Source organism: Pseudonaja textilis, chromosome 2, assembly GCF_049901715.1.
Source record: "Pseudonaja textilis isolate UNSWEBS1 chromosome 2, rPseTex1.2, whole genome shotgun sequence".
NCBI lineage: Eukaryota > Metazoa > Chordata > Lepidosauria > Squamata > Elapidae > Pseudonaja > Pseudonaja textilis.
The window spans coordinates 225,652,626-225,680,434 of record NC_141991.1 but is presented as its reverse complement, the minus strand read 5'-3'; the positions used below and the strand labels follow the sequence as shown (position 1 = coordinate 225,680,434).

General features: G+C 34.5%; 2 protein-coding genes across 3 annotated transcripts in view; both read right to left on the bottom strand.

Moving 5' to 3' along the window:
• Positions 1-386: 386 nt before the first annotated feature.
• Positions 387-9,451, bottom strand: LOC113447572 (proteinase-activated receptor 1-like). The gene is made up of 2 exons (XM_026717833.2): positions 9,151-9,451; positions 387-2,288 (listed from the first exon to the last, which is right to left on the bottom strand). The coding sequence occupies exons 1-2, from the start codon at positions 9,233-9,235 to the stop codon at positions 1,096-1,098; spliced, it is 1,278 nt and encodes a 425-aa protein (XP_026573618.2). The 5' UTR covers positions 9,236-9,451; the 3' UTR covers positions 387-1,095.
• Positions 9,452-11,103: 1,652 nt separating this feature from the next.
• Positions 11,104-27,809, bottom strand: part of IQGAP2 (IQ motif containing GTPase activating protein 2) — a 137,183-nt gene continuing 120,477 nt past the window's right edge. For both annotated transcript variants that reach the window (XM_026717844.2, XM_026717854.2), the window contains 12 exons: positions 26,958-27,098; positions 26,548-26,632; positions 25,072-25,304; positions 24,434-24,566; positions 21,070-21,172; positions 19,894-20,035; positions 18,011-18,098; positions 16,220-16,432; positions 14,847-15,007; positions 13,220-13,363; positions 12,958-13,066; positions 11,104-11,920 (listed from right to left, as the gene is read on the bottom strand). In XM_026717844.2, coding sequence (XP_026573629.1) covers positions 11,807-11,920; positions 12,958-13,066; positions 13,220-13,363; positions 14,847-15,007; positions 16,220-16,432; positions 18,011-18,098; positions 19,894-20,035; positions 21,070-21,172; positions 24,434-24,566; positions 25,072-25,304; positions 26,548-26,632; positions 26,958-27,098 — 1,666 coding nt within the window. In that variant the 3' untranslated portion in view covers positions 11,104-11,806. The remainder of the gene's footprint in view (positions 11,921-12,957; positions 13,067-13,219; positions 13,364-14,846; positions 15,008-16,219; positions 16,433-18,010; positions 18,099-19,893; positions 20,036-21,069; positions 21,173-24,433; positions 24,567-25,071; positions 25,305-26,547; positions 26,633-26,957; positions 27,099-27,809) is intronic.

Here is a 27,809-nt window from a genome sequence, read left to right as displayed (position 1 = left end):
GAAGGTCACAAAAAGTGATCACATGAACCTGGGATAACACAACAATCATAAATATGAATCAGTTGTCAAGCATCTGAATTTTGATCACGTAACTGGGGGAATGCTGCAAAGGTCCTAAGTGTGAAGAACAGTCATAAGTCACTTTTTTCCGTGTCATCATAACTTTCAACGATCACTAAATGAATGATTGCGAATAGAATACTTCCTGTATTAGGAAACTTTAGGATATGGTTTGGCCTTTGGAAAAGCAGCAGCATTACCTGAATGTACATTTATGGGAAGAATGAATGAATGATCTTTTTTGAATTTAACTTGTGGCATATTTTCAATACTGTTGTGGGAGCTAGTTTCTGAATTACAAATTAATAGGAAATCACAAACACAAAGACCATTTGCACATTTATTAACTGAGTGTAATTCAATTTTCAAAAATAAAATACAAAATAGCTCAGTCCATGCACATTTGTACAGCTTTAATAGAGGAAAAAATTACAAAGTAATAGGTTTGCATATTTTACATACACACATATATGCATATGCATTCATATAAAAATAATGTAGGATAATAGTACTTAATGTACTCAATCATAGATCCAAGGTTTATTGACGTTGACTTTATTGTGTCCTAAAATCTATGCATATGAGTTCTCAGCATTTAACTTAGAACCCTGGAAAGCACTATGCCCATAAATTAAGAGGGCTATGCAAACAGTGGCTTGGCCTTTTTGAAATTTTGTGAAATCACGAAGAAAGAATTGTTCCATGGCTCCCATTGGTGCACTTTTTTTTCATTAATCTGTATGCCTCCCAAATTGTTTCTGATGCTCAATATAATATAGTTCTGATGTGGTGGGAAAAAAACCATACTTGATGAGAAACTGCCTGGATCGTTCTGGCTCACATTTTTGCCTTAAATAAAGATGTATGTATGTACAGACATACTGCTTATGGTCTCCCAAAGTTTCCTCCATTTACCGCAATTCTTATAGTGACAGATTTTGTGTCAATAAAACAGTCTGATAAAGGGTGTTCATGTCCTCACAGCAGTATTTTATAAAATGAAGGCACATATACCAGAAACACCCAAAAATGTTTCTATGCTAGTAGTTTTCGATAGAGACTGTTATCAATGGTACTGGTGCCAGTAACCCTTTGGCTTGTTCTGCTGCCTAGGGGATTATCAGAGGTAAGGCTGCGGAGTTCAGAGTCCTTTCTGCAACATAATAAATTGCTCAACTGACGCTGACATTCAGAGGAGGCGTAATAATAGATCAAAGGGTCAATACAACAACTTACACTGCTAATGCAGACACAGAGAAGATAAGCAAAATATATATTACCTGTGTAATTGCTGTAAGAAAAATGTACATAATGAACTAGCAAGAGAAGATTTGTTGGGCCAAAACATACAATAAAAATGAATAAAACAGCCACAGACAACAATAAAGCTCGTGTCCTTTTACCCGATTTTACAGCGATGTTTGAAGAGCTAAGGCACCAGATGATACAGACATAGCAAATGGTACAAACAATTAATGGCACAAAAAAGAAAAAAGAAAAGAGAATAGTGAAAAAAATACGGTAATACGCTTGGAGGTCAGTTTCTTTCAGTACATCATGACAAGTTGTTATGTTTAGAGGAAGTATGTTCGTAGTTTGCTCAGTGATAAGCAAAGGAACCACTCCAGCAATAGATACGAGCCAGATGGCAACACAAACCACAGAGGCACGCCTTAAAGTGCGCCAGGACAGAGATTGCATTGGATACACTACAGCCAAGAAACGATCGATGCTGATCACTGTCATCAGCAGAATGGAGCAGTACATGTTGCAGTAAAATGTTGCAGTGACGAACTTGCACATTGCAGGCCCAAAAGGCCAATGATTTCCAGAAAAAGAATAGACAATCCTAAAAGGAAGCACACTCGCAAAAAGTACGTCTGCAAAAGCCAAATTGAGCATGTACATTATAGCTGGCTTCTTCACCTTTATTTTTAGCAAAAACAGAAAAATTGCTGTGATGTTCAGAGGAAGACTCAAGGACGCAACTAGAGTATAGACTCCTGGAACAAAATAGGTCAGCCATCCACTAAATAGAAGGCGTTCCACATCTTCCACTAGACCATATTTTGGAAGACTTCGTATTCTGCTTTGACTGCTAAATCCTGATCCAATTTCCAAATCGTTTTCAGCATCGTTATCAAAAAGTGGAATTGGTTCATATTCTTCCTGTACTTTAATGGGAAAGGATCTTGGTCTTGCCCAACTGTCATTCATGAAAGAAGATCCTAAAAAGAAAAAAAATATTATGGTATTAGGTAATTATATATTAATCTTTTAGAGTTGAAAACAATATTTAATTTTGCTAGCATTATGTTTTTCAGTTCTCATGTCGTAAACGATCAGCTTAGTGTCATTGTAAAACATGCTGCAAAATATTTCCAGCATATCATTACAGTACTGTAATTTCTACTTTTTTACACTTTTAGTTTATATATGTGTGATAGTCATATATTTGTATTGTAGCTGAATAGTGTTGTGGTTCACCAGCAGCCTGCGGAGATGGCAGCAGAATCGGACAGTGGGGAAGATAATTAGCTAATATATCAGATTATTTAAATAAAAATTTCAATTTAAATAGAAAGAAATCCTATTTATTATTTCCATTTGTATGGCAGTCCTCTTGTAAGCCAGTATGAGGTCTTTCAAGGAATTATTACAGATGGTGATTGATTAGATTTCTATCTTTCCTCTCATTTATGAGCTCAAGGCAATGAATAGCAATCCCTCCTCCCATTTCTCCCTACAATAACTATCCTCTGATAGACCAAGGACTATCCCTAGTGTCAATAATGTCCTACCCTTCATCCATGGAATCTTTTGCTAAACAGTTGCTACTGTGGAGGGGGAGAAGATGAAAACTATCAGGACAAAGCTATCAAGATTATTTAATTTAATTTAAAACAGAAGGAAACTGTTAATCAAAATTACTTTTATAGGGAAGTGAGAAATCCCAGAAGTCATGATGAGATTTTCCATCTATGGGAACCCACCCCAAGGCTCCACATAGGCTGCCAGTGTCTCAATAGCAAATTTAGATTGGATGTCTCGGGTGGAACCTTTACTATGAAATGAATTGGCTGACTGAGTGGAATTTGATGCTGCGTAAACAGCATTCACAAAGAAATCCCCCACCACCTTGTTGCTGACGGTCATTATCTCCTTCAGATCCATTATTCTCTTACTTCTAGAAGAGGAGAATTGTTGTCAGATTTTATCATAAATGTATGCATCTAGTAAGGGATATGTGATCTAAAAAAAGCAAACCGCACAAAACACCAATTGTTTTTTCACTTTTTAAAAAAACTGACTTGAGGTCTTTTGTTACTAATTGCAGTCACTTTGAGTAAGTGTAAAAGAAAAAGGGAAAAGTCTTCTATCATTTTTGGTAGAAATATTATTATGTAACATAATAAGATTTCAGAAAGGAAGTACTTTAGAATAGAATAGAATAACAGAGTTGGAAGGGACCTTGGAGGTCTTCTAGTCCAACCCCTTGCTTAGATAAGAAACCCTATACCATTTCAGACAACATCTGAAGGCAAGTTGTTCCACTGATTAACTGTTCTAATTGTCAGAAAATTTCTTCTTAGTTTTATGTTGCTTTTCTCTTTGATTAGTTTTCCACCCATTGCTTCTTGTCCTGCCCTCTGGTGCTTTGGAGAATAGGTTGACTCCCCTCTTCTTTGTGGCAACCCCTGAGATATCTGAACATGTCATCCCTTGTTTTTCTTTTCATTAAACTAGACACATGCAATTCCAGAAACCATTCTTTATATGTTTTAGCCTCCAGACTCCTAATAATCTTTGTTGCTCTTCTCTGCAACTCTTTTTTAGAGTCTCAACGTATTTTTACATCAGGGTGACCAAAACTGGATGCAGTATTCCAAATGTGGCCTTAGCAAGGCATTGTTTATGAAATAAAATTTAGAGTATCAACTGTACAATAACTAATCTAGAAATATACAAGTACCTAAAAATCATTATGAAGATGATTGGATTGAGGTAGTTTTTATGCCGTTGGAATGCTATTTATAATATTATATTGTTGTTGTATGCTGATTATCATTGTCATAAAGGTATATTGCATGCTGCTTAGATTCATATTGCTATAGAAGACCATGAAAAAATACACAAAAAATAATAATCCCATCCTTAAGTCTGCATGTTTATTAACCCAGCACATATCAAACTACTAAACAGCCACAAAAAGCAAGTTTGGTCTTAAAAAGTGGCATTGATGCATGAATCCTTGTCAGACTCCAAGCATTGTACTTCTGGATTCAAGAGTTGGACTGTATTTTGGTCAGTTGGCATTAACCCTGATACTTGCTTATGTGAAAGTGGGCTGCTGGAGGGGTTGTACGGGGTCTTTTTGTTGTGTGCTAGATTTTTTTTAGCATGTAAATGTGATTTATCTCTATATATCTACTGGCTTATTTGTCTAAATGTCACGCTTCCAGGAACATTTTTGGATTTGCCTTGGTCTAATATGCTAATAGTTCCCCATTTGAAACTGTGGTCTGTCTCTTTGTTTTGGAGTTTGTTTTGGAGTTTTTGTCAAGTCTTTTGACTGCTACGTATTCTTAGTTGTCTTGCATGCACTCTGCTAGTCTTCTGCCTGCCTGTCCTACATAATGGCTGCTGCAGTCCTTGAACTATATACTATGGATGAGCCATTTTTTTCTTTTTCTTGGACCACTAAGTCTTATTGGTTTCTTTAAGATGGTTTGGAGAACATTAGATGGTTTGTGTGCTATAGCGATGCTGTGTAGTTGTAACAGTCATTGTTATAATGGTTATATGCTGCTTAGATTCATATTGCTTGAAACAGTATAAGACCAAGAAAATAATGTTTCTGAGAAGTTTTTGATACATGGGAATGTTAAACTGGATGTGCTGTAGTGAGTTGTGTTGTAGTGGGTTGTTTGCACTTTTTGATAAAGTTGCATGGGTATCCATTTTGTGGAAGATGTTGTATAGGTGGTCTGTTTCTTCTTTCTGGCATACTGACTTGCTAAAGTGTGTTTATGTTTCTCTGAATAAAGCAGTGGTCGCCAACCAGTGGGCCAGGGACCATTGGTGGTCTGTGAGAAAATGTTGGTGATCCACAGAGAAATATCACCCCCAAAGCAATTAATCCAGATTGTGCGGGAACACAAGGCTGCGTTGCTTGCGTTGCGAACAACACAAGGTAGTGAGGGGAGTGGGAAAAGGGTGGAGAGGGGAAATTGCCCCATTCGCCCCGCATGCCTGGCCTGGCCACTGGGCTGCTTCTTTTTTCTGCTTTTGGCTGCATTCAAGGAAAGCAGCAAATGTCTTTCTTTCTTTCCCCCAAACTCTGTCAGAAATGAGTCTTTGGGACTCTGCAAGGCATCCTGCTCCAAGAGAATGTGCTGGCACAACAAAACTCACAAAGACTCATTTCTGGCAGAGTTTGGGGGAGAGAAAGAAAGACTTCTGCTGCTTCTGCTGCTTTCCTTGCATGAAGCCAAAAGTCTCTCTCTCTCTCCCTTCCTGAGAACAGAGCTGGAGATGGTATCCTGCAATCCCAAATAAAGAATGATCGATCGGTAGGAAAACGGGGTGGGGAATTTTCCTGCAGACTTTTTGGGGGGATTTTTCCAGGGTCTCTGCTGCTTTCTGCAGAGACCCTGTGTCAGCCTCCAAGAATCCTTCTTTTGCTTATCTTTCCGACTGCCATAGAAACAGGGGGAGGGAAGAATAATTGGACTATGTAGGGGGAAAAGTGCTGGAGGTTTGAGTTGATGAAATGTAAAGTTTGGGATGCTGCTTGATTATGCTTACTTACTTACTGCGCAGATGTAGCCTCTTATCTGTCTATGCCAAGGTCAACCGTCTTGGCATACCAGATGTCTGAAACACCACCTGAAGATGCCCCACATGACATTATACACATCTCAGATTGGATGGCCAATTTTGAACTGTTGGGAGTTGTAAGTTTCTATATGCAATTTTCACGCCTATTGCTTCAGACCTTGTATTCTTCTGATGCTACCATATCAATTTTCAGTAAAAGTCCTTTTCTCTAAAACTATGGAGTCTAAGGTTTTCTTTCTTGGATTTTGAATGGAGCCTCACCTGACACCCTCGGAAAATGTCAGCAAGCCAGTCAAGTCAAAATTCATATTAGTGGTCCCCGGGTTTTAAAATTATGAGTTTGGTGGTCCCTGAGATCCAAAAGGTTGGCGACCCCTGGAATAAAGTTCTTATATTGCTCCTCATGGGAAGTTGTGTCGTTATTTTGATATTCGAAAACACAATGTGAGAGGGGTTCCAAGTTTGCCATCATTTCATCCACTGCTGCTGATATCCTGCATGGGAAGTGTGTTATTTTCTTCTTTTGTAAGTGTTATTCCTTTGAAGATGTTGATTGCTTTACTTGTGTTCTCTAATTGTTCCTTTTTTGTTATGACAAAGATGTCATCTACATTCTGATTCTATATTTTTTAAAAATACAACACAATTATTAAAAATCACAATTACAGGGAACGAAAGTTATTCCCATACTTGTCCCACTGCCTTTTGGGTATTATCCTATTTATACAATAGGATAGAAGTGGTGTTGTTTTTTTCCACCCGCTTTGCATCTTGTAGCTCCATCTTGTTTGTGCGCATTTCAAAATCTGGATCTTCAGTTACAGTTTCCTATCTTTTTACATACTGCTATATATTCTTGAAGGCAAATGGGTAAAATGGGCAACTATAAACTCAATAATAGTTTAAGAAAGTTTTGAAATTTATTTGTTCAATAAACCAGATTTACTAGTGGAAGTGATGAGTAAGAGGCTAAGAATGGTAAACAGGTTGTTTTATTGTAAATCTTATTAGTAAGTTTAGATGGTAGGTATGCTTACCTTTTTATAATTCCAATGCATTCTTTTGTCAGCATAAATACATATTGATTTTATTCTTTTAATGTAATGTCATTGCTGCTTGATTTTTGTTAATTTTTATTGCTTTTGAGGGGAGGTTATTTGTTATGATTGAAAACATTTTCTAGTCTTTTTTTCTATTCAGAAATAGAGATAACTAAATTCTTAGCGGCATGGCACAGGAACTTTTGTTTATATAAAGAAACTGACGAAGAAGAGTTATGAAGTTTGCTTAACTGGTATCTGCCTAAGATTGTTATTCTATGCCCTACAATTTGACATTAAGGAGTACAGATCTTGATCTTCTATTGACATTGTTCAGTCTTTTTTCTCCCTGGAGATTAAATATATCCCATTCTTTTAGTCTCTCTTATACAATAAATTTTCCAGTCCACTGAAGTCAACTGACTGAGTAGAGGAGGGAGTTATTCGTCTTCTTTAAATCCTGGTTTCAAATGATTTAGTTTATAAACTGTTATAGCAGTTTATGCTATAACAAACTCTTGGCAGCAGAAATACCAAAAATTATTTTGTTAAATAAATCATCTGATTTAATACAAAACCTAAAAAATACTAGTTAAGCTAAATAATACCTTTTTCTGCTAAAAAAACTAATTAAGCTAATATTTAAAAGTGGCTTTTCTTTCACAACACATACTAGTTTGCTTTCTGTTTGCTTATCTCCCAGTTTTCAAGAAAACTGAAAATTCCGCAATATTTCACCACTCTTTGATAATTCAGTTGCTTTGACACAAAACTCAAAATATAAGTCATGTTAGATTGTATCAAATATTCAATCTAGCTTTTGCTCAATATCTACTGTTGGTAATGAATCAAATTGATGATTCTGTCTATCTGACTTGAACATCTACTAGAGCAAGTCTCCTGAATGCCATATCACCAGAGTTTATGGGATATGCTCCAGTTTCCTTTTCAATAGTAATCCTCAGGCTTTGGAATATAATTCCTCTGAAGGCTGAATTGCCCAACTTTTGCATTTTGTAAGCCTATGAAAACCACCCCATTCTGATGTGCTTTTAAACCTGGATGGTTGTGGGTGACCATAAATTACTGTTTGATGATTAAGTAAGTTTTTGGGTTTGGTGTTTCTGGGGGAGAATATGTTGCCTAAATAACAACTGAGACAATTTGTAAATATTATAAATAAATAAACCACACGCCTGTTTCAAGCTTACTAAACATGTATAACAGTGTCATCATTCCCTTAGTCATATCCCCAATACTAGGAATACAGTTGACTTTGACAACTGAAGCAATAAATTTCCATGATTATTAGTTATTAATAACCATACTCAAACAATATGTCTAACTCTTATTTAAATTAAGTTAATTATTATTATCACTCTTTGTTAATTCCAGTTTATATTTAGGCTAACTTCCTTTTGTTGACCTCCACAAAGGGAGAATACACCAAAACTGATTTTATAGACCTATAGAACTGAAGTCACACTTATTCATTGCAAGGATCAAATTTGATAAAATACTTTGCTTTGCAGGAGATCCATCCAGAATTACTCTCTCAAGCAACTTACTCTAACTAATCCCTTATTCTGCAAATTAATTGGATTGTAAACTCCCTTCTCGGCCAAAGGTTTGTACTGCCCACAGAAAATGGGAGTTGTAGTCCAACGCATCCAGGAAGTGCTGGGAAGGAAAGGCTGCTGGGGAAAATCGAGCTGAAGAAGACGTGAGGAGCAGCCACAGTAAAGACAATTCAAAAGAAGTGAGAGGAAGCCACAACAGACTTCACGTTTCTGTCGAAAGAAGCCGCAGTGGGGTAGATTAAAAAAAACAACACCAAATCGAAATGTCAATGGTATTTCTAAACCAGTCAACTACATAACAAGTGCTTCAGAGTTTAAGTCGAGCGAAGGCGGTTCCGGGAGTAGAAAATCCAACTTTTTGCTTGCCAGGCAAAGTTCAAAGCACCAGATGAGGCACAAGCCAGGGCGACTTCGCCTTTTATCGATCCCGAGGCGTTTTCATACCAAAGGGCGTTCATTTCAAGGGAAGGGGGGGTATTTATTGCCAGACATCCAGAATTGCTCCTTGGGGAGGCCGGCAAGGAGACTCGGCTCAGGGTCCCCGTTCGTGCTCTCGAAAAGATGGCTGAACTGCCCCCAGCCGCGACCACCCTAAATCCCGAGCAGAAACACCCCCGCGTCGGCCTTACCATTTCGGGACGAGGAGAAGCCGTGCAAGGGAAGCGCCAGCACCGCGATCCAGCCCAGGGCGACCAGGACGAGTGGCTGCCCCATGGTCGCCTTAGCCGGCGAGGACCGACGGAACAGCCGCGCTCAGCTAGGCTCCTTCAGCCTTGTGGGGGAAGGAAAGGCAGCGCGTCGCCTTGTGAGGCCGAGGGAAGTCTTCTTACAACCCCCGCCCCAAACCGAGAGGGAGGCTGGAGACATGCTACTCCTCTGCCCTCGCCTTCGCCCCGAGTGTGTTCCCTCTGAAGGAGAGTGTTGAGTGGGAGGAGAGAGCATTACTTCTTTTGGCAATGCAAAACAATGAAGGCATAATGTGCTATTTATTTATTTTTTAACCAGATTTTTGGCAGGATGATACTTGCATCTTAAAAAGTTTGACATAATGGAAAAGGGCCTTGCCTGTTGCCAACAGGAAAATAAATTGAAATAAATAAACCTGCTAATGTTTGGGAGGGGGTTGGGAATAGGAAAGCTACCATTACTTCTGTTACCCCCTAAGTGCTATCCATGAGTCATCTCACATGTTAATAACACTGAAGGACAAAATCCAACAACTGTGTGAAGCAAAAAATATTGTTTATGTGTAATGTTTATGTTAATGTTCAGTGGACTTCCTCTTACAATTGGTCTAGACATCTATTAGGCCAATTGCAACACTGAACAGAATCTCTGTTTAAGCTAACACAGGCAGAGATTTAAGACTGGTACCACAAGTTGCCTTCTGTAACTTAGTATATCTATTGATGAAACATATTAAATAATTGTACTTGGTCATATATTCCATGTAAATTTTCATATTGAATCCAAATACAGTATATTTAAAATGCTACAATGCCCAGATTGGGGAATTTTCTGTCCCTGGGAGAGATTAGCTCCATCTCTCAACCTTATACAAGTCCCTCAAAATCTGGCTGTGTGTTGGCGTCCCCCTTTCCAGGGAACTGGGGAGATTTTGCAATGGTTCCCTTAATAATATTAATTCCCTTAATAATAATAATATTATCCTCTCCTTTGTGTGCTTATATATAATTATTTTTTTAAATTGTAATTGTTCTTAAAGTATTTAATCTTTTTTAATTTAGTGTTCTACACCACCCAGTCACTTTCATGGGAGATGGACAGCTAAACAAATATAAATTTTATTATTTATAAATAAAATAATATTAGTATAAATAATTAAAATGTAATCTTGGCTCTTTCATTCCTAAATTCCAGCAACATTTCAACGGATTTGCTATAGTTTTGCCAACATTTCCATGGACTATTAATACTGAATGGAAAATCATTTTTAAAATTTAGGGTAATGAGTAATCAAACTCTTTGCTTTCCCAGTAGTCAACTTGATATCTCTGAAAACCTACAAATGGCTTATGGTTTCTCTTTATTCTCAGAAACTGAGTTAATGCACTCTAAGGTTTTCCTTTACTGAATCCAAAATAACACTATCAAATAGTCATACAGATAGTCCTCAGATAATCACAAAAGGCAGGAGAAGTATGAGGTTCTATATATCTAAATCTTATCTATATATCATTATATCTATATCTGAATCAAAGAAAGTTGGAACTCATTTTTTCTATTTTCTTTTTCTTTTCAGCACATTTACTTTTATTATTTTTTAAGTCTTTTTCTTTTTCTAATTTTCTATCACTGTTTACCTTTTAACTTGGAATCTTTAAAAAAAATCAATAAAGTTATAGTTACAGAAAATTTGGGTTAGTGCCTTGATCTTGTAGTCAACCTTGTTCTATCAAAGCCACTGCAAAATTTAAAAGGAATAGTCCATTGTTGGAAATGGAGTGAGAAACTCTTTGGTTTACTTGCATAAGCAGGCACAGCAGTTCATACTGGTAGTTAGAGTCCTCCCAAATATAAAAAAACTACACTTATTGAAAGAAAATTAAAAATTAACTAGATTATGATTTATTGCATTTTATTTGTGAAATTTTTGTTTTCTTACAAAAAAGACAGGCACAATTTATTTAAAATACCTCAAATACACTGCGAAAAACAGATCACTATTCCAATTACTTCTTTACACTTAAATTAAAAGGCTGTGTATAGATTTTATTGAGGCAGTAGTGCATTTTTAATAGGAATGAATTGCAAAATATATATTTTATACAGTAAATGTTAAATTTATTATTACTTTATAAAACTTTGAATTGTACAATAATTCACTTTACAATTGACAGGCTTCTGGAAAAATAGCACTTAAGAAATATTTGCCAAAGCTATTCTTTAGAGACTCATATTAGAAATTATTTTTCCTATGAATAATAAGGAAAACTGTATTTGATACTGATTTACAAGTATATAATTTTACTGAGGTAAGATTTCTATATATGCTATTCAAATGTCCATATATTTAAAATCAGACATACAGTGTTTGGATGTCACTTGATCTTATCTTTTTTAATTGAGTACCAACACCACAGAAATCAGGAAGTGTTTTAAGATGATTCGTAGTTTCTTACTTTATTATTATATTATCAAACGATGAAAAGGCACACAAGTAATTTCTTCTGGGCTGCCTTGAAGAAAGATCTGTTGTATAATGGATTTAAATATTTCAGCTACAGCCAGAACTGGGACTTGATTGAAACAAAATGTAGTGAATCATTTTCCATAGAATTTCTTGTTCAGCAGAAAAATCAGGAGGTTTACATTCACTTTAGCTTTCTCAAACACTTTCATTACGGAAACACCTTCATACTGCATTTGAAGCAAGTCCTGAAGCAATGAAGAAAAGTGAAAGCATTTTCAAATTGAAATCAGAATTAGCAATACTTATAAAAAACATGAAGACAAGCAAACTGTGAAAACAGCCCTCCCTAGCATCTTGAAAATCAATCTTGAAAATCAAAATCAAGAAGCCTCAAAAATTAATTATATCATTGATACAATTAAGGCAAGCAGAAAACGGTCCAAAAGGAAACATTACATTCTATTTAGACAACTTGATGTTACCCTCTAGATTCTAGAAGTTGAGATACTAGCCAGCAATTATCATGCACTTTTATATAAAATTTATCCTGAAGGCAAGCAGTTTGATGAGTAAATCACTATTTGCTTTTGTTATAATAGATGGTAGTTTGTTGCTTCCTTGTTTTTCCTTTATTTTGGGGGAGATTAGTGTTCTTGCACTGGGAAAGAGACCCAAACCCAACAAAAAATGCAAATCCAGTAAGATCCAAAAATAGTGGCAAAGTATTGTTGAATTGTGATTACTTTAAAAAAGGATTATAGTCCTGAATTACAAGAAAGCACAAATATAACTGTAAGAAAAGTGAATACAGATTTATGCAGATTGACAATAGTTATGTCAGAGTAATTATCTAATCCAGTGTTTGTCAACCATGGTAACCTGAAGATGTATGGACATCAACTGTCACAATTCCCTATGATGGGTAGGAATTCTGATTGTTGATATCAACACATCTTAAAAGTTGCTGTGGTTGAAAAGCACTGCTCTAAATCAGTTCTCCTAATTTGTGGCAGTGTATGTTTTATCTCAAAGTGTATCAATAATAAACCTGGCAAAAATCAAAGAACTGATCTGGGCATAACTGATGGAATTCTGCTTTTTTACTGTTTAAAATGAAGATCCCTTTAATAAGAGTAAACTACTTTATAAAGTACTCCATTTCAAAATAGGTCCTTAGATGCTACTTGAATGCATGCTGCAAATTATTTTCCTCTTACTGTTCCCACAATATAGCCTAGAAAAGCCTCTAATAAAACACATATGATTTAAAAACACAATTTACCTGAAAATGGAGCTGTACTTTTTCCATCTCCACACCTAAGAATTTAGCTTTAATATCAAAGTCACCCACCTCTTCACCAGGTGTAATTTCAAACATTACATTCTTAAATCTATGAAGAAGAAAAATAATCATTTGTAAGTAGAAATATATTTCACATTAAAATGCTACGGAGTTAAAACCAAAACATCTATGAAAAATAACTCATTTAAATTCTAAAATGAAAAATCCATTTGAATAGATAAATCAGCGGTACAACACCTACTGATTAGGCTGAAGTTCATCGATTTCTAGAATAACTCCCTTTTCATATAGTCTTGCTGCTGTGTATTTCAGTGAAATATTCTTCAGTTTGTTTCCACTTTTCTCCTCTTGCTTTCCATTTAATTTAATAGATCTTCGTGAATTTCTGTAAATTGAATCAGATAAACTTAGGCCAGCCACAGAAGAAACATGTTTTCCTTTTGCTAATAAAGACAGATATAAAATAAATAGAAATGTTTTTAGATTCAAATTTAAAATAGTTTACCAAGCCAATATCAACCTCTATACTGGCATTCTTTTTTTTTTTTTGAGGAGCAAAAGCACTCACAAGTTGTTAAAAGGGGAACCTGTGTTAATAAATTAATGAAATGAAAATAAGAAAAAAATGATGATTTTCATCCCCACCCTCATTTAATGAGGTAGAATCTTCCCAATGTCTCTCTGCCCGGATGAAATTTATTTATTTAATTTATACGCTTCCTTTATTTTTTAAATAAACAATTCAAGGTGGCAAGTATATCTAATGTTTTTTCTTCCTCCCTATTTTCCCTACAATAACCCTGTGGGGTAGGTTGGACTGAAAGAGAATGGCTGGCCCAAAGTCACCCAGCTGGCTGTCTTTGCTAAGTTGGGACTTGAACTCATAAGATTTCTGACTTCTAGCCTGGAAGCCTTAAGCACTAAACCAAACTGGCATTGGATATTCAAATGACAGACCTTGCTTCTGGACTTTCAGGAAAAAAAGGCTGTGCAATAATACAGATAATTAATTATGGGGAATGGGACAACTTGCCACACAGTCAACTTGCTGTGGACAACATACCATAGCTAACTTGCCGTGGCCAACTGGCCACAGCCAACTAACCTCAGGCCAACTTGCCATGGGCAACTTACCGCAGGACAACTTGCTATGGGAGAATTTAACACTTCTATTTAATTATTTAAATAAATTAAAATTATTTTAATTTTTGCCATTCACATTTCATTCTGTAACTCTTTTTGCATACTTTCTTTAATGATTCTATTCCACCATTTCTTTGCTATTAAGTGTCACTCTTGTCCGCAGTTATCCTGTGGCAAGATGGCCATGGTGAGTTGTCCTGCAGCGAGTTGGCCGTGGCAAGTTGGCCACGGTGAATTGTCACAGATCCTTAATTATGTTCTTCAGGAGTGTAAGGGGCAGGCATTTTTTTTCAGTCTGTGGAACGGAATATATTCATTAATAATATTTTGCCCACCTAGGATTATGGGCAAAATAGTGTGTTCCATAACATAATGTAGTTACTAGAGAAATGTTTTGTTTCTAGGTTTAGAGATATAATTATAATATAAAAAGCTCCTATACCTTTTTGATTCATAACACAGTGTTTCAATGATTTTTTTCACAGCATCAAGCTGTTCCGTATTAAAATATGTAACCATCCATCACCTAAGTTGAGAGGTTCATCTGAGAGGCATCTGTAGAGCCAATGTCCTTCAGATTTGTTTAAACATTTAAAAAGTTCCATAATTTATTTTCTAATGTAGAACAGCTTTGATTTGGTTTATAATAAGGTGTAACAGATGAAAACAATGCAAACATTTGCCATTGAATGTATTTTCTTTGTATATAAAAAGATTTTACTCACTTTCTTGTCAAATTATCTAAACATGTTTTAATGTAGGTATTGTAATAATTTATTTGATCTTCATAAAAAGCTTTCTTGGAATTGAGTGCATTCAGTGTCTGCTGAAGTTTTACCAACTCTGCTTTTCGATGTTGCCTGTATCTTCTTTGATTTCTGATATCCTAAAAATCATTTCAGAAGAGGAAAATTCATTTCCTTACTGGATTTTTTAAAATCTGCAAACAAATCCTACTGTAGAAAGCTACAAGAACAGAGTAAGATTTTAGGAAAGGAATGATAGGAATCTGAAGGGAAATTGCTATTTATGCTTTTACAGATAATCCTCAACTTGCAACCACAACTGACCCCAAAATTTCTGTTGCTTATCAAGGCAGTTGTTAAATGAGTTTTGCTCCATTTAACAACCTTTCTGGCCACAGTTAAGTAAATCACTGCAGTTGTTAACTTAGCAACATGGTTGTTAAGTGAATCTAGCTTCCCCATTGACTTTGCTTGTCAGAAGGTCACAAAAAGTGATCATATTTCCCTGAGACAATGCAACTGTCATAGATATAAGCCAGTTGCCAAATGTCCAAATTTTGATTACATTACCATGGGGATGCTGCAATGGTCATAAGTGTCACAAATGGTCATCATTTTTTCAGTGCCACTGTAACTTCAAACGTCACTAAACAACTGGTTGTTAATCAAGGAGTACCTATATTGGCAAAGCACTTGTTCATTTATTCATTTAGGAAATTTTTATGGCCACTTGCTCATTCACAGTGACTTTAAGTGGCTTATAAGCAATAGGAACACAATATGAAAAAATAAACTTATTCAAACAAAATGCTCATTTTGATGCTACATAATGTGTAATTTCATCTAGACATAACCAGTATTTAACACTGAAGTTCAATATTGGTATTTAGGAAGCAAGTAACTGAGACATTTTGCCATTATTGAGAAGCTGAAGGCACTATACATTTCTACATGGTAATTGCAAAACCATTCTTGTACATTAAAAATGAACACTATGTATGAATCTTTCCAATTCAGGCAACTGAATTAAACATACTGAAGCTGTACCACGTAATTCATTACCACAATTGTTTTTGGAGTATAGTTCAGAGAATAACTCATTAAGAGTCACTGCAGCATGAACATGCAGTCAAAATAAGTTTATAATAAAATATAATAATTATATATTTAAAATTCATGAATAAATATCATAATCAGATATCCAAGCCTCCCATTTCTTTAACTTACGTTACTAGGAATATTTCATCAATGCTTATATTTCACTTTACAATATGCTATTTTACTCAAAATCAACCTATTATATTCAAAATGGAAAGCAGAAAATTGGAAAAATGTAATAATATTGCTAAAACCTTTGCTATTTCATTGATGATTTCTTGATATTTGTTTTCAGATGAAACCAGCCCAGCTTGTTCCAATGTTCGCAGGTTTCTCTGGATTTTTCTTTTCTTTTGTTCTAATGGTAACTGCCCTTCTTCAAGAATAGATCGACTATATTTCATTTTCTCTGGTGTTTTAGAATCCAAAATTGCACGTTTTTCTATTATTTTTATGTGTTCAGTTTCCTAAAAAAACAGCAGTTCACATAAGTAAGACTGTATTTATAGGCAAACAAAGATTATCACCTTTTATGTAAGCAAGCTTACATGTTCATATCAGAATTAAGAATTGCATACTCTTATCTTTTCATCTATACACAAAATCAGTACATCTAACAAGAACATTGGTCAGGCATCAAGGAAGATTCAGCAATAAAGACAGACTCTGTGGTGATGTGGCAGCAGAAAATGAGCTCCAGTGGCTGAGGGCAGGCTTGAATCCAGAATGCCTTAGCTTTAGTTTTCAGTTCTTACCTCTACACTGATTTCTTTTCCAGGAATAACAATTTTTAAAAGTGAATTAAAAAACAATCCTAAGGCAAGAGATATTTTTAGTTCTGTTAATACAGCACAAATATTTCCTGACAGATATAATGTAAGGAAACCAGTGTAATGGTTAAGAATTTATTTATGTTCCCCAATCTCTTCAACATTTCCTTTATAACTTTTTTATTACTACCTTTATTGTCAGAGTACAACATGTGTACAATGAGATTGGTTGAGCCTTCCTTTGTGTACCCCTTCCGCCAACACAAATCACAGTGAGGACAGAAGTCCCTCACCCAGTCCCAATCTTATTACACTATGTGACCTTGTTGCACAACGTGCCGGCCTCGCAAGTCTATCGTACTATGTTGACATGAAGTTATTTTCCTTTCAGAAGTGACAGCCCATGGGTAGAAACTGTTCTTCAGCCTGTTGGTGCGCCTGGCTATGCTTCTAAATCTCTATCTATATATCTTATAACCATTCTTATACTTTCTTCTCCTTCTCCAAATATTTTCATATTTGGATAGTACTCCAGCAATACACTTCTGTAAATATTTCTTCAAAGGGCTGAAAGCAACTTGCATATGGACTTCTCTTGATTTTATCCCCACAATAATTATGCTGGGAGGTAATTTGGCTTGAGAGAATATAAGTCATTCAATGTGTTTTCATGCTTAAGTTTTCATTATTAAAAATCTTCCCAGTCCTCGTCCAAAATCTTAATGATTACAGCATTTTGACATCTATTTTTTAGAGTTATGTTTGTAGGTTAGGTACAGCAATATGTAAAAGCATGTAAACATAAATACTCTGATGAAGCTCCTGACATATTCTCAGAATGTTTTTCATCTTTCTATCCAATTACATATATCATGTTGAAGGAGAACTTCTCAGTAGAGAAACAAATAGTGACATCCCAAGAGATCAGGGAGATTCTAACCATGATTTCTAGCCAGCATGGCCTGAAACTCTGCTGACTGGGTTCTGTAGTTCACCGTGTCTGGAAGTCATCAGGTTAGGGAAGGACAAGCTATTGGGTTCAGGAAATCATCCTACACTAATCATACTATTCTAGCTTCTAAACGGAGGAAGAAGAAAGACTCAAGAGTGCTAATTACGTTATTGGAAATAGGGCAGAATAAACATAAACGTACTTGTTATTCAATTATTCTCCAGAATAGAGATGGCTACTTTACTTTAAGAATATATCCGCTTATTTGTGTTTTACAATATTATTTAGTAATTGAAATGTTCAGATTCATACAAAATGGTTACCTGAAGTTCAGAAGCTGGTATTTCCAGAATTTTTGCAAGTGACTCCCCAGGCTGAGCTTGTATTACATCCATAATTAGCCTTTTTGTTCTTAAGTCAGAGAAATTGTGATTAATGGATAGTTATTAAAGACTGCTACATTATTTTATATATAAATATCTATTCAGAAATAATTCTCACTATATCAATAGAGTCTCCCCATATAAGTATGGATCCTCCCTGAGAATTATTATATAAGACTAGTTGGAGAGAATTATTATATAAGACACTAACTCTAATAAAAAATGTGAATACATAATCAAAAGAGGAGGTATAGTTATCTGAAGGCATGAGGGAATGCAACCTATCCAGGCAAAGTTACAAAATGAAATCTAGAAGCGATGGCAAGCCCTTTCAACCCTGATGAATTTTCAGACTACCATAAGCCAAACTATTGTTGTTTAATTGTGGCTTTATGTTGACTGATTTCTGTAGCATGCTCTCTGGAAATGTATGTATGAGCCTTCGAATTAACACTGACTCCTGGAACTGCCTGGACACTTCCCTGATGTATAACTCACTTAATAACTGTCTTGTTTAGTAACAAAATGTTTGGCTCAACTGTAGCTGAGGACTACTTGTATTGCTTTTTCCTTTAGATGTTTATGAACTGCACTTGTTATGCAGTTGACTATTGTTTCAATGAAAGGCCCAATATTTAGATTAAGAGTAAAGGTATAATTCTGCCTCTTATACATGTTATATCCGGCAAATAACTTTGGAGTGAAATGGTCAAATAAAGTTCTTTTTTAAAGAAATTTAACTAAAATTTTTACAAAGAGCATCAGAATCAACAGAAACTAATAAAGAACAAAAACAACAAAGAAGAAAAGTGCAGAAAGAAAAAAACAACAGCAGAATCCTCTGATTTCCTTTGCAGCAAATGTCATTATAAAATTATCTCATAGTCTATGATTACAAAGGAAAGCTCACTCTTTTTTATTCCAAGATTATATTCTTGATTATCATACAAAAACGTAGTGTGTATGCATATACATATTAGGCCCATGAAGAATTCCAGATTCTGAATACAAAAATCTATCTGGTACAGCATAGCGCCTGTCTGCAATTCCTTAAGGCAACTGTATCTTTCCCAGGATTGTGCTTCAAGGGGCAGCTGTGAAATCCCAGAAAAATTAGAGCAGTAAGTAATTGCAACAGGTGCTGTATTCATGCTCCCAGACACTATAAAGCACACCACACAGATAGAACATAGACAGACAGATCAATCACAACACATAGAAACGACCTGAAACTCCTTCTCTACTAAGAACTAAATAGTAGCAGGCCTACTAAGAACTAAATAACAGTAGTAGAAGTTAATTTTAACATACTCCCACAGAATGTCTGCGTGCTTTTTTAAAAAAAGGGTACTTTAAATACTTCTAACTATACAAATTCAATGCAGATGTTTCCTCTGGTTTTCTGAAAGTCTAATCTATATCCTGCTGCTCAGTGTCTTTTTCATGTAACCTTATCATGAAACCACTTCAGTGTTCTTTCTATGAACTTTCCAATAGCATTTTAATTTAGATACAGCCATGTACCATCATACAAATTCAACATTGTACTTAATAACATGACAGGAATGAAGGAAAATTCTAAATATGTATTGCTGTGCATTTGTGATTTTAAGAATGATTATAAAACTCAGTATTAAACCTACTACCTATTGGGCTTAAATAATGTTTTCATATATATACAGACATATTTATTACTAACACTTCTTCTGATCATGTAGTTAAAGTCTGCATAAAGATTTTCAATCGTTAAAGAAAGCAATTATTAATAATTACTGCAGTTCATTGACAAAAGCTTTTCAAGACCACATATTTTTAAAACATACTTTATCATTAGGCCCTTAATGTCTTGTTCTTCTCCTTCCCGTAAATCATATTTCCTGGTCAGTGAAAGAGAAATTTCTGTTTTAACAAGTTGATTTAAAGTATTTTCCTTGTTAGGATCATTGGGATCAATAGCTCCTTCTCCTGCAAAGAAAAAAAAGTTAATGCTTCTAACTTTTTGCTTATGAATTTTTTAAAAAAATGCAGTCTATTTTTTTAAAATGCAAGATACTGGAGTTTCCCTGACAGTTCTGATACATGATATGATATTATTGCAGATCTGTGAAAAAATGTAATTTTCATTTTTATTAATTTAAAAATCGGAATTATCTGCAAAGACACTTAAAGCTTGCACCTGTGCTTTTTCTAGTAATCAGTTCTGGCATTAACTTTTGATTTTCGTAGTTACATATGCATATGCAGATGTGTACTTTATATACTTTTGAACTGGCAAAACACCAGATTTTTTAAAAAAATGAATCTAAAATCATGTGCCGATAGAAAGGAAGATGAGCCTACTGATTACATTGAATCACAATGAGACTTTAACTGTATTGCAAGGAAGAAATATACATATTGAGAATGCTGGAAGAAGTTAAAATGTGTCTTTCAAATCTTTACTTCTTAAAATGAAAGTAGTGTTAAGGAATAAGAACGTTGAGTAACAAGTCTGTAGAGCGTATCTTATTATCAGCTTCTTTCCTAGCAGATAGTATCTGCAGATATGTAGAAGAAATGTCTTGTTATATTGCTAACCAGGCTCCCAGACCAAACCTTAAGTAGAAAGTGGACCACCTCATAATCTTCTCTTTCTTCATTCTGAACTTGATTTCAACAAACATACTCTATTCATGGCCATATATTCACTTGGGCAATACCTCAGTTACACTGTTAAGGACATATATGCATTCAGTTCACTTTGATGTGGTAATTCTCTGATTGAGATCTTGTCACTGTATTATTTCCAGAACCTTATGCGATGTTTTCTTGTGTGTTTGTATGTGTGTAGTTATGCAGCTTCCATTGTAAAGGAAGGAAATACATTTTCAAAGAAAAATCCTGAGAACTTGCATTAAATCAAAATATCGCTCTCGTTTAACAGATATTGTTTTAAATCTACGTACAGGTTATATTCAATCTTTTAGTTACCCTTTGGGGTGTTTGTTGTATTTTCTTACCAAGAAAAGTCTCCACATCTGGAACTTCCCCCAACCCTTGTAACAGTTCATTTAAGACATCATTTTGGTCTGGAGCAATGGCATCCTGATGTTCTAGCAACAGCTGCAAATGAGATTATACTTGTTAAAACTACTGGAACAAATTTGATGTTTCCATATGCTAATAAATATTTAAACAGATAACAGAACCAGAATGATAATAATATAAATGGAAATAGTTACAAAACCAAAAGTGATCATAAAAAAGCATTTCAGGAGACACGGTAGAAGTAAATGCAATATGTATTCATACAGGAAAATGCAAAAGTCATATTCATATGGAAGAAATTATTTCACATGAATAGGAAATAATCACTCCATTCTGAAATGTCTCTTCAATGCCATTTTAGGAATCAAACAAGAAGAATTTATGTATAGGAAAGAAGATACAGTCCTAAAATAGATTCTTAATTTTTGAAGTGTAATTAATTTCACCGATTTGTTATTCAAAACTACTATTGCATATGCAAAAGTATGTTCTTCATCTGAAAAGATTATAGAATTTTTAAAATTAATAGTACAGTTCTTCACTTTCATATTAATTAGATTTGGTTAATAGAGAATTGTCACAATCCTAAAGATATTTGGCACAAAAATCACATAAATTATTAGTGAATTAAACTAACATCAAATGTTTGATTTGAAGAATTCTCTAAGAGATGATTCTATTCAATAGTTTTCAATTCTCTATTATAGGGGTGTCAAACTCAATTTCATTGAGGGCCACATCAGGGCTGTGGTTGATGTCAGGGGGCTGGGTGGGTATGGTCAACTGGGTGGATATGGCCAGCTTGATGCCACTCACTGGGCATGACCAACTGGGTGGGTGTGGTCAGCTTGATGCCACTCCCCAAACTGCTGGCATGTTTCCTCTTCACACTGGGTAGACCGGGTCAAAGCCTTGCTGGCCCAATGTTTCCTCTTCGCATTGGGTAGACCAGGCTGACCAATTTGATGCATTCCTAAATAAAAGAATTTGTTTTGGAAGATGGACTTTGTTCTTTTCTTTTTTAAATGGATTTCATCACTTGGAAACCTGACACCATGCTGGCCCAATGTTTCCTCTTCACATTGGGCAGACTGACCCCTTACATTTTCCAGGACAGTCCAGAGGGCCAATCTGACCACATCACAGGCCAAATCCAGCCCACAGGCCTTGTGTTTGACACCCCTGTTCTATTACAAATCTATTCCTCCTACAAAATATCTCATTTCACAGTTGAGAATTTTAATAGATTTTGGATGACATTTGCTGGCAGAAGAAACTATGTGCCAATAAACTGTGAGAGGGCAATTTTTTATTGTCCCCAGAACTGAGGAGCCCCATTGGAAAAAATACAAAATAGGAGGAAGTGGGAAATTATTCTCTTCCTCTCTCCAGTGGAGGATTATTTTATTCAATATGATTTGCAACATTTCATGCTTGCTATTATGGGAATGTTTTTGCTTATTTTTCACAATAGAGTCTTTAAAAATCATTGTTCTAAAAAAACAAATGTTCTCTGGATTTCTGCAAGGTTCCAAATGTATTTGTGTAAAAATATTACGTATTTCAGTTTCAGGAAACTAATCAACATGGTTTAAAACTCAGGAATATTACAAAAAAAAGTTAAAGGTCAAAAAGTAGTTAAATGTTATTATGTTTTTTAAATGTTTAAGCAATAATCTCAACCAAATGTTTTTAGAAAAACATGCTGCATTAATTTTTCAACCATGCTTTTCCTACAGTCAGCAAGTATTAGCACTATCAGAGGAACTATATATACAACCATAAATAATTTTTAGAGATGCAGCTATGTTTCTTCAACTAAATCCAAATTATCCACCTTGAGAGAAACATTAATTTATAAACAGAATGACCATCCAAACTGATTTCCTCTAATTAGCTTGCCTACAATCAGTAATTTTCTTGTAGTGTAAGAAATAAGGAATGCTATGATAATAAATAACTTCCATTAAATAATCATCATTATTTAACATTTCTCAAATTGTTATTTAAGCATGGATACACCCTGAGTATCATAATATTATAATTTTACAAAATCTAGTTGTCCTAAACTTAAATTATCTGCTTATGGTATTAAACTCAGAACTCTGAAGATAAAATCTGAATAATTCTAATTTTTCAGGAGGTTTTAGGAAGTTATTAAATTATATCACATTTTTATGTTGCAAACAGGAAAAAACTAAGACAACTAGAAACATTTTATAGAGGAGGAAAAGGGAGATCTGAAATTAAATTTTAGATGTTCATTGCACCACTGCAGTTCCATTTTTCTCTTATTTGGGTTGTCCATTATATTTTTCTTGTAATATTTAAATAAGGCATGGTTATAATGGTTATATATGGAACCCTTTGTGTTCTCTTTAAAGATGTATTTATACATATGTAACAGGTCTTGTTTAAAACTAATATTCTGAAGAAGTATAAAAAAAGAGATTAAAAGTCTGCTATCCAGCTGTAATTCCTTTCCAATCTTTATGAAATGGTGTTGAGGTAATTCCCTGTTAGGAGAATGAGCGCATACAGGGAGACATATAGAGAGTAGTGTTTGAATAATACACACACAGATACACTGTACAGTAAATGTAGGTTTTTACTTCCAGAAACGTTAAAGCAAAGTTCAAACAAAAAGTCCAAAGTCATTCACAGGTAAAATCAGTCAGTTTTCATCCAAGGATAATCCAATAACAAAGTCCAGTGTCAAAAACAGTTCAGTAACAGACTTACATCAAATCCAGGAATATCAGTCAATTAGGAAGAACGGCAAAACTCCAACATAAGGAAAAACAGAGACTCACTTCACTGAGACTCTTCTGAGGCTAAGACTAAAAACTAAACAACCCAGGTTTCTGACTCCATCTTATGGCCGTTTGAGTAACCACACCCAATTGCATTTTTAGCATGCTCTTAAAGAGACAGTATTAAAATGTCTATCCTGGTTTATATATTTCCATCCCAAATAGTTGTTAGGTTACTTACATTCCTAACAAATGGATTATACAAAAATTTAAAAATATAAACAGGTGTCACCTTTCAATTTTTACTAAGAATTCCTACCTTTTCTCCCAACAATTGTTATATGCCCTAATTGTTTTTGTTAACATTAAGAAAAAGGAAAGTAACACAATTTACCTTCTCTTTTTGAAAATTTATTAAACATTCTTGAACATTTCCTAACTTAAAAAACCCTACAGAAATGATTTATCACAGGAATCTAATTCCAACAGGAAGAAAATATTTGGTCTCTATTATTAAATTATACATTTTACATTTCAGCTCCACAGTGCCCAAAACTTACAACTTTCTTTTGTATGCACTTACTGAATGTGTGTTGATAATTTCTTCAATAGATATATATATTACTGGCTTACTAAGAGTCACCATATCAGAATATTCATCAATATTGAATTTTTCTTCAGGTTCAGGAACCACACATGCTGCTTGAAAAAAATTCCTGAGGTGGAAAAAGAATAGAATTTCAGAATACATATATATGCCATCACTATCCAATTGCTTAAATCTAAGGTAAGACAGTTGTCTAACTCTATAGGGAGAAAAGGGATTTTAAATTACATCTTCTCCTTAGCATTAACTTAAAAGAGTCAATAGTAGTCTAATTAACTGCATCTATTACATCTTCTCCTTAGCATTAACTTAAAAGAGTCAATAGTAGTTTAATTAACTGCATCTATTTTCAGGCTCATGGAAAAGCCAGAAAAAGATGGGCTGCTTCAATGATTAGCAGAGAAGTGCTCATGCAAGGTCTGAATCACTCCTGAGAAAATTCTGATGCAGGCTCAGTCTTAAGAATGCAGAATCTGAATGTTGCATGTTAAGAAAATGAAATGTAATGAAAAGAAATGAATATTAAGAAAAGTTTTATTTTCTTTAGCAGGAAGTTAAAACCATCAAGTGATGTGTACAAGAGATCCTTTCAACCCATGCTTTGTAGTACAAACCTGAATTTCTCATATGTTTCGGAGAGATAACTATTCATTGATGAGAGATGAGCATTTTCCCCTTCAAAGAGATTATTTGATGCAGCATGTTGAAGGACTTTGGCTACACAACCTAAATTTCTCCTCTGATCAGAATGTATCTGCCCTCCAGCTGTCATGTCAATGATGTCAAAACCATCAGGTGCAACAATAGCTGGATTCATGAACCGATAGTATAGGAGATTTCCAACTATCTATTGGGAAAAGACACTTTTAAATACCTCTACTTGGCATATTCATTCACAAATTTAACCCTACTTCTTAAACAATTTGTTATACCTGGAGACGGAAAATCAGAGATAAAATCCAATAGCTTTGGATCAAACCTATGATGTTCATCACTACATCACTTATCTGAAGATATAACTAATACCTATGTCTAGTATAACACTTAAAATGAGTTATAATCTTTATAATTAATTGTATGATATTTATCAGTCTACTTAGGGAAAGTAAACATTCTCAACATTTTCAGCAATTATTTATAGATATTTATGTAAGAATGAAGATGTACCTAAATAAGAAAATGAGCTCTTTCCCCCCAATAATTACATGCAAGAAGGGAGACTGATAAACATTTTATAAACACTTTGTTTATGACATTGCATGTGAATGGGTAGGAGGTACTAATGAATGCAGATATCCTACTGAAAATCATAGATCCTTTGAACATCAGTTACATGAGAAGAACCATTGGGTGAATTTTAACTCTTTTTGTAATGCCAAAAGCATTTTTCTGTCTTTTCTTCTTTTCCCCTTAATTTATCCCACTTCTTTCTTCTTTTTTGCATCCAGTTCCTTTCCTTTCTTGGTACAGCTATTTGTTCCTTTTCCTCTTTTCTTAATCCTGTTGTTTCTTTCCTTCTTAAATCCTGGCGATATATCCACACATGCTATCTACCACTCAAACATTTATGGGGGATGAATCTTCAGGATTGGCTGCAGCTGGAGTTGACAATGAAGACTGATAAGATGAAAAACTAGGCATGAGGTTTTTTGTCTTTATGCTGGGAAGAGCAGAGGAGACTGTTTTAAATTCAGTGTCATCTTCCTTTTCAATAAAAACTGTTTTGTAATGATAAATAAGTATTTTAAATAGATGCATTGATTGTTGCATTTTGTCAAAACAATCACATGTAAATAAAATACTTCCCTCCAAATTAATGGAGGTGTGATCAGTCTTTCTGATTTTATGTAAAAGCCTTGCCTTTCCAAACTCTTATAAAAATGGACTGTAAAGTTTAGTAATGAATACACGATCAGTAACTTTCATCACCCACCCCTCATTTCACACTAAAAAAATAAGATAGCTGTCTTTGGCAGAATAGTCCAATAGCATCCTAAGTTATACTGTACCCAATACAAATAAATACATAAATTCCCTCTCATATATTTAGAAAGTACAATGAAGCTGTTGAATCACCCTCGCAAATCTACCTTTAACAGCTCATCTTCTGTTGCATCTGGGAATTTTTCATGAAGTGAGTTCTTCAGAACTTTGGCTATATATCTCAATCCATAACTACATGCAAAAACAGATGAAAAAGGAAACAAGTGGAAACTTGGGATGAAAAACAATATATTTAAGTCAACCCAAAAAGAAAAAGAAAACATTGCATTTAAATATTTTAGAAATAAACAAAATAGGATGATATATCCAAAAAGTAAAAATAAAATACATTATGAATGTTTTTTCAAATCTAAAGAATGGGATTGGTAATAGAAATGTAAATACTTCCCTCTGCTGGTAAAATATCATTATAAATTAAAACAACTAAGGAATTACAAAATAAGTTTGCCTTTTATTTCAGAGTTCCACCAACTTCCTCAGAGTTTCCTGCACTTACGGCATTAAGTTCAGAGATGAGAATATGGAGGCAAGGACTTTATCAGTTACTGCTCTGAGACTCTGAATTGAGGATTCTAGTCGATTCATTACTTCAGGATGTGCCAAGGCTTGTTCCGTTGTTACATCATAGGGTAATTTGCTACAAAAAGAGGGAAGAAAATGATAATCTACAGAACACAGAAGAATTAATATTTTATTGAACATTTAAAAAAATTACACTTCAGCTATTTTATGTAATTTGCTAAACTGATTATAATTATTTATTTATTCTGATTTTATTTATTTTGATTTGTCAATCGCTTACAAGATAATAGGTATAAGTATAAACATGAGTAAGAATGAAATTATTATATTTTTAAAGTCTCTCTTTTGGGGCAGAAGGGCCTCAATCAGCAGAAACAGAGAAGCTTTCAAGTATAGCAAAGATGAAGTTCCACATTTTGAAATAATATCAAATACATAATGTATATAAAAAGTATTGCTGTCTTTAAGCTTCTCATTCAGATAACAGTAGTTTTTTAAATGTCCAAAGATTTTGTACTCCATTGTTTTGGTGATTTAGTTTACTTCATCCGGTTTAATTTACTTCATCTTGGATCTATTAGTGTGGTCATGCTTTCACTATTTGAAAGCATATAATCAATCCATCAAATCAAATATTGCTTTTCTATGTACTTACATAGATTGCATGGCTATAATGTTTCTGAATGTGTTGCATGATTGTTCTTTATCCCGCTTTTTGAAATTAAATAAATATAATCTATTTTAAATCATCACATTAATTTAATGTCACTATTTTTTCAGAGCCCCAAGAAAACTAAAGTTGAAAAACCCCAAATAGACTTCCTAA

Coding starts and splice junctions, on each gene's coding strand:
- LOC113447572 (XM_026717833.2), bottom strand. CDS start 9,235: ATGGGGCAGCCACTCGTCCTGGTCGCCCTGGGCTGGATCGCGGTGCTG. Junction 2,289..9,150: donor CTTCTCCTCGTCCCGAAATG/GTAAGGCCGACG, acceptor TTTTCTTTTTAG/GATCTTCTTTCATGAATGAC.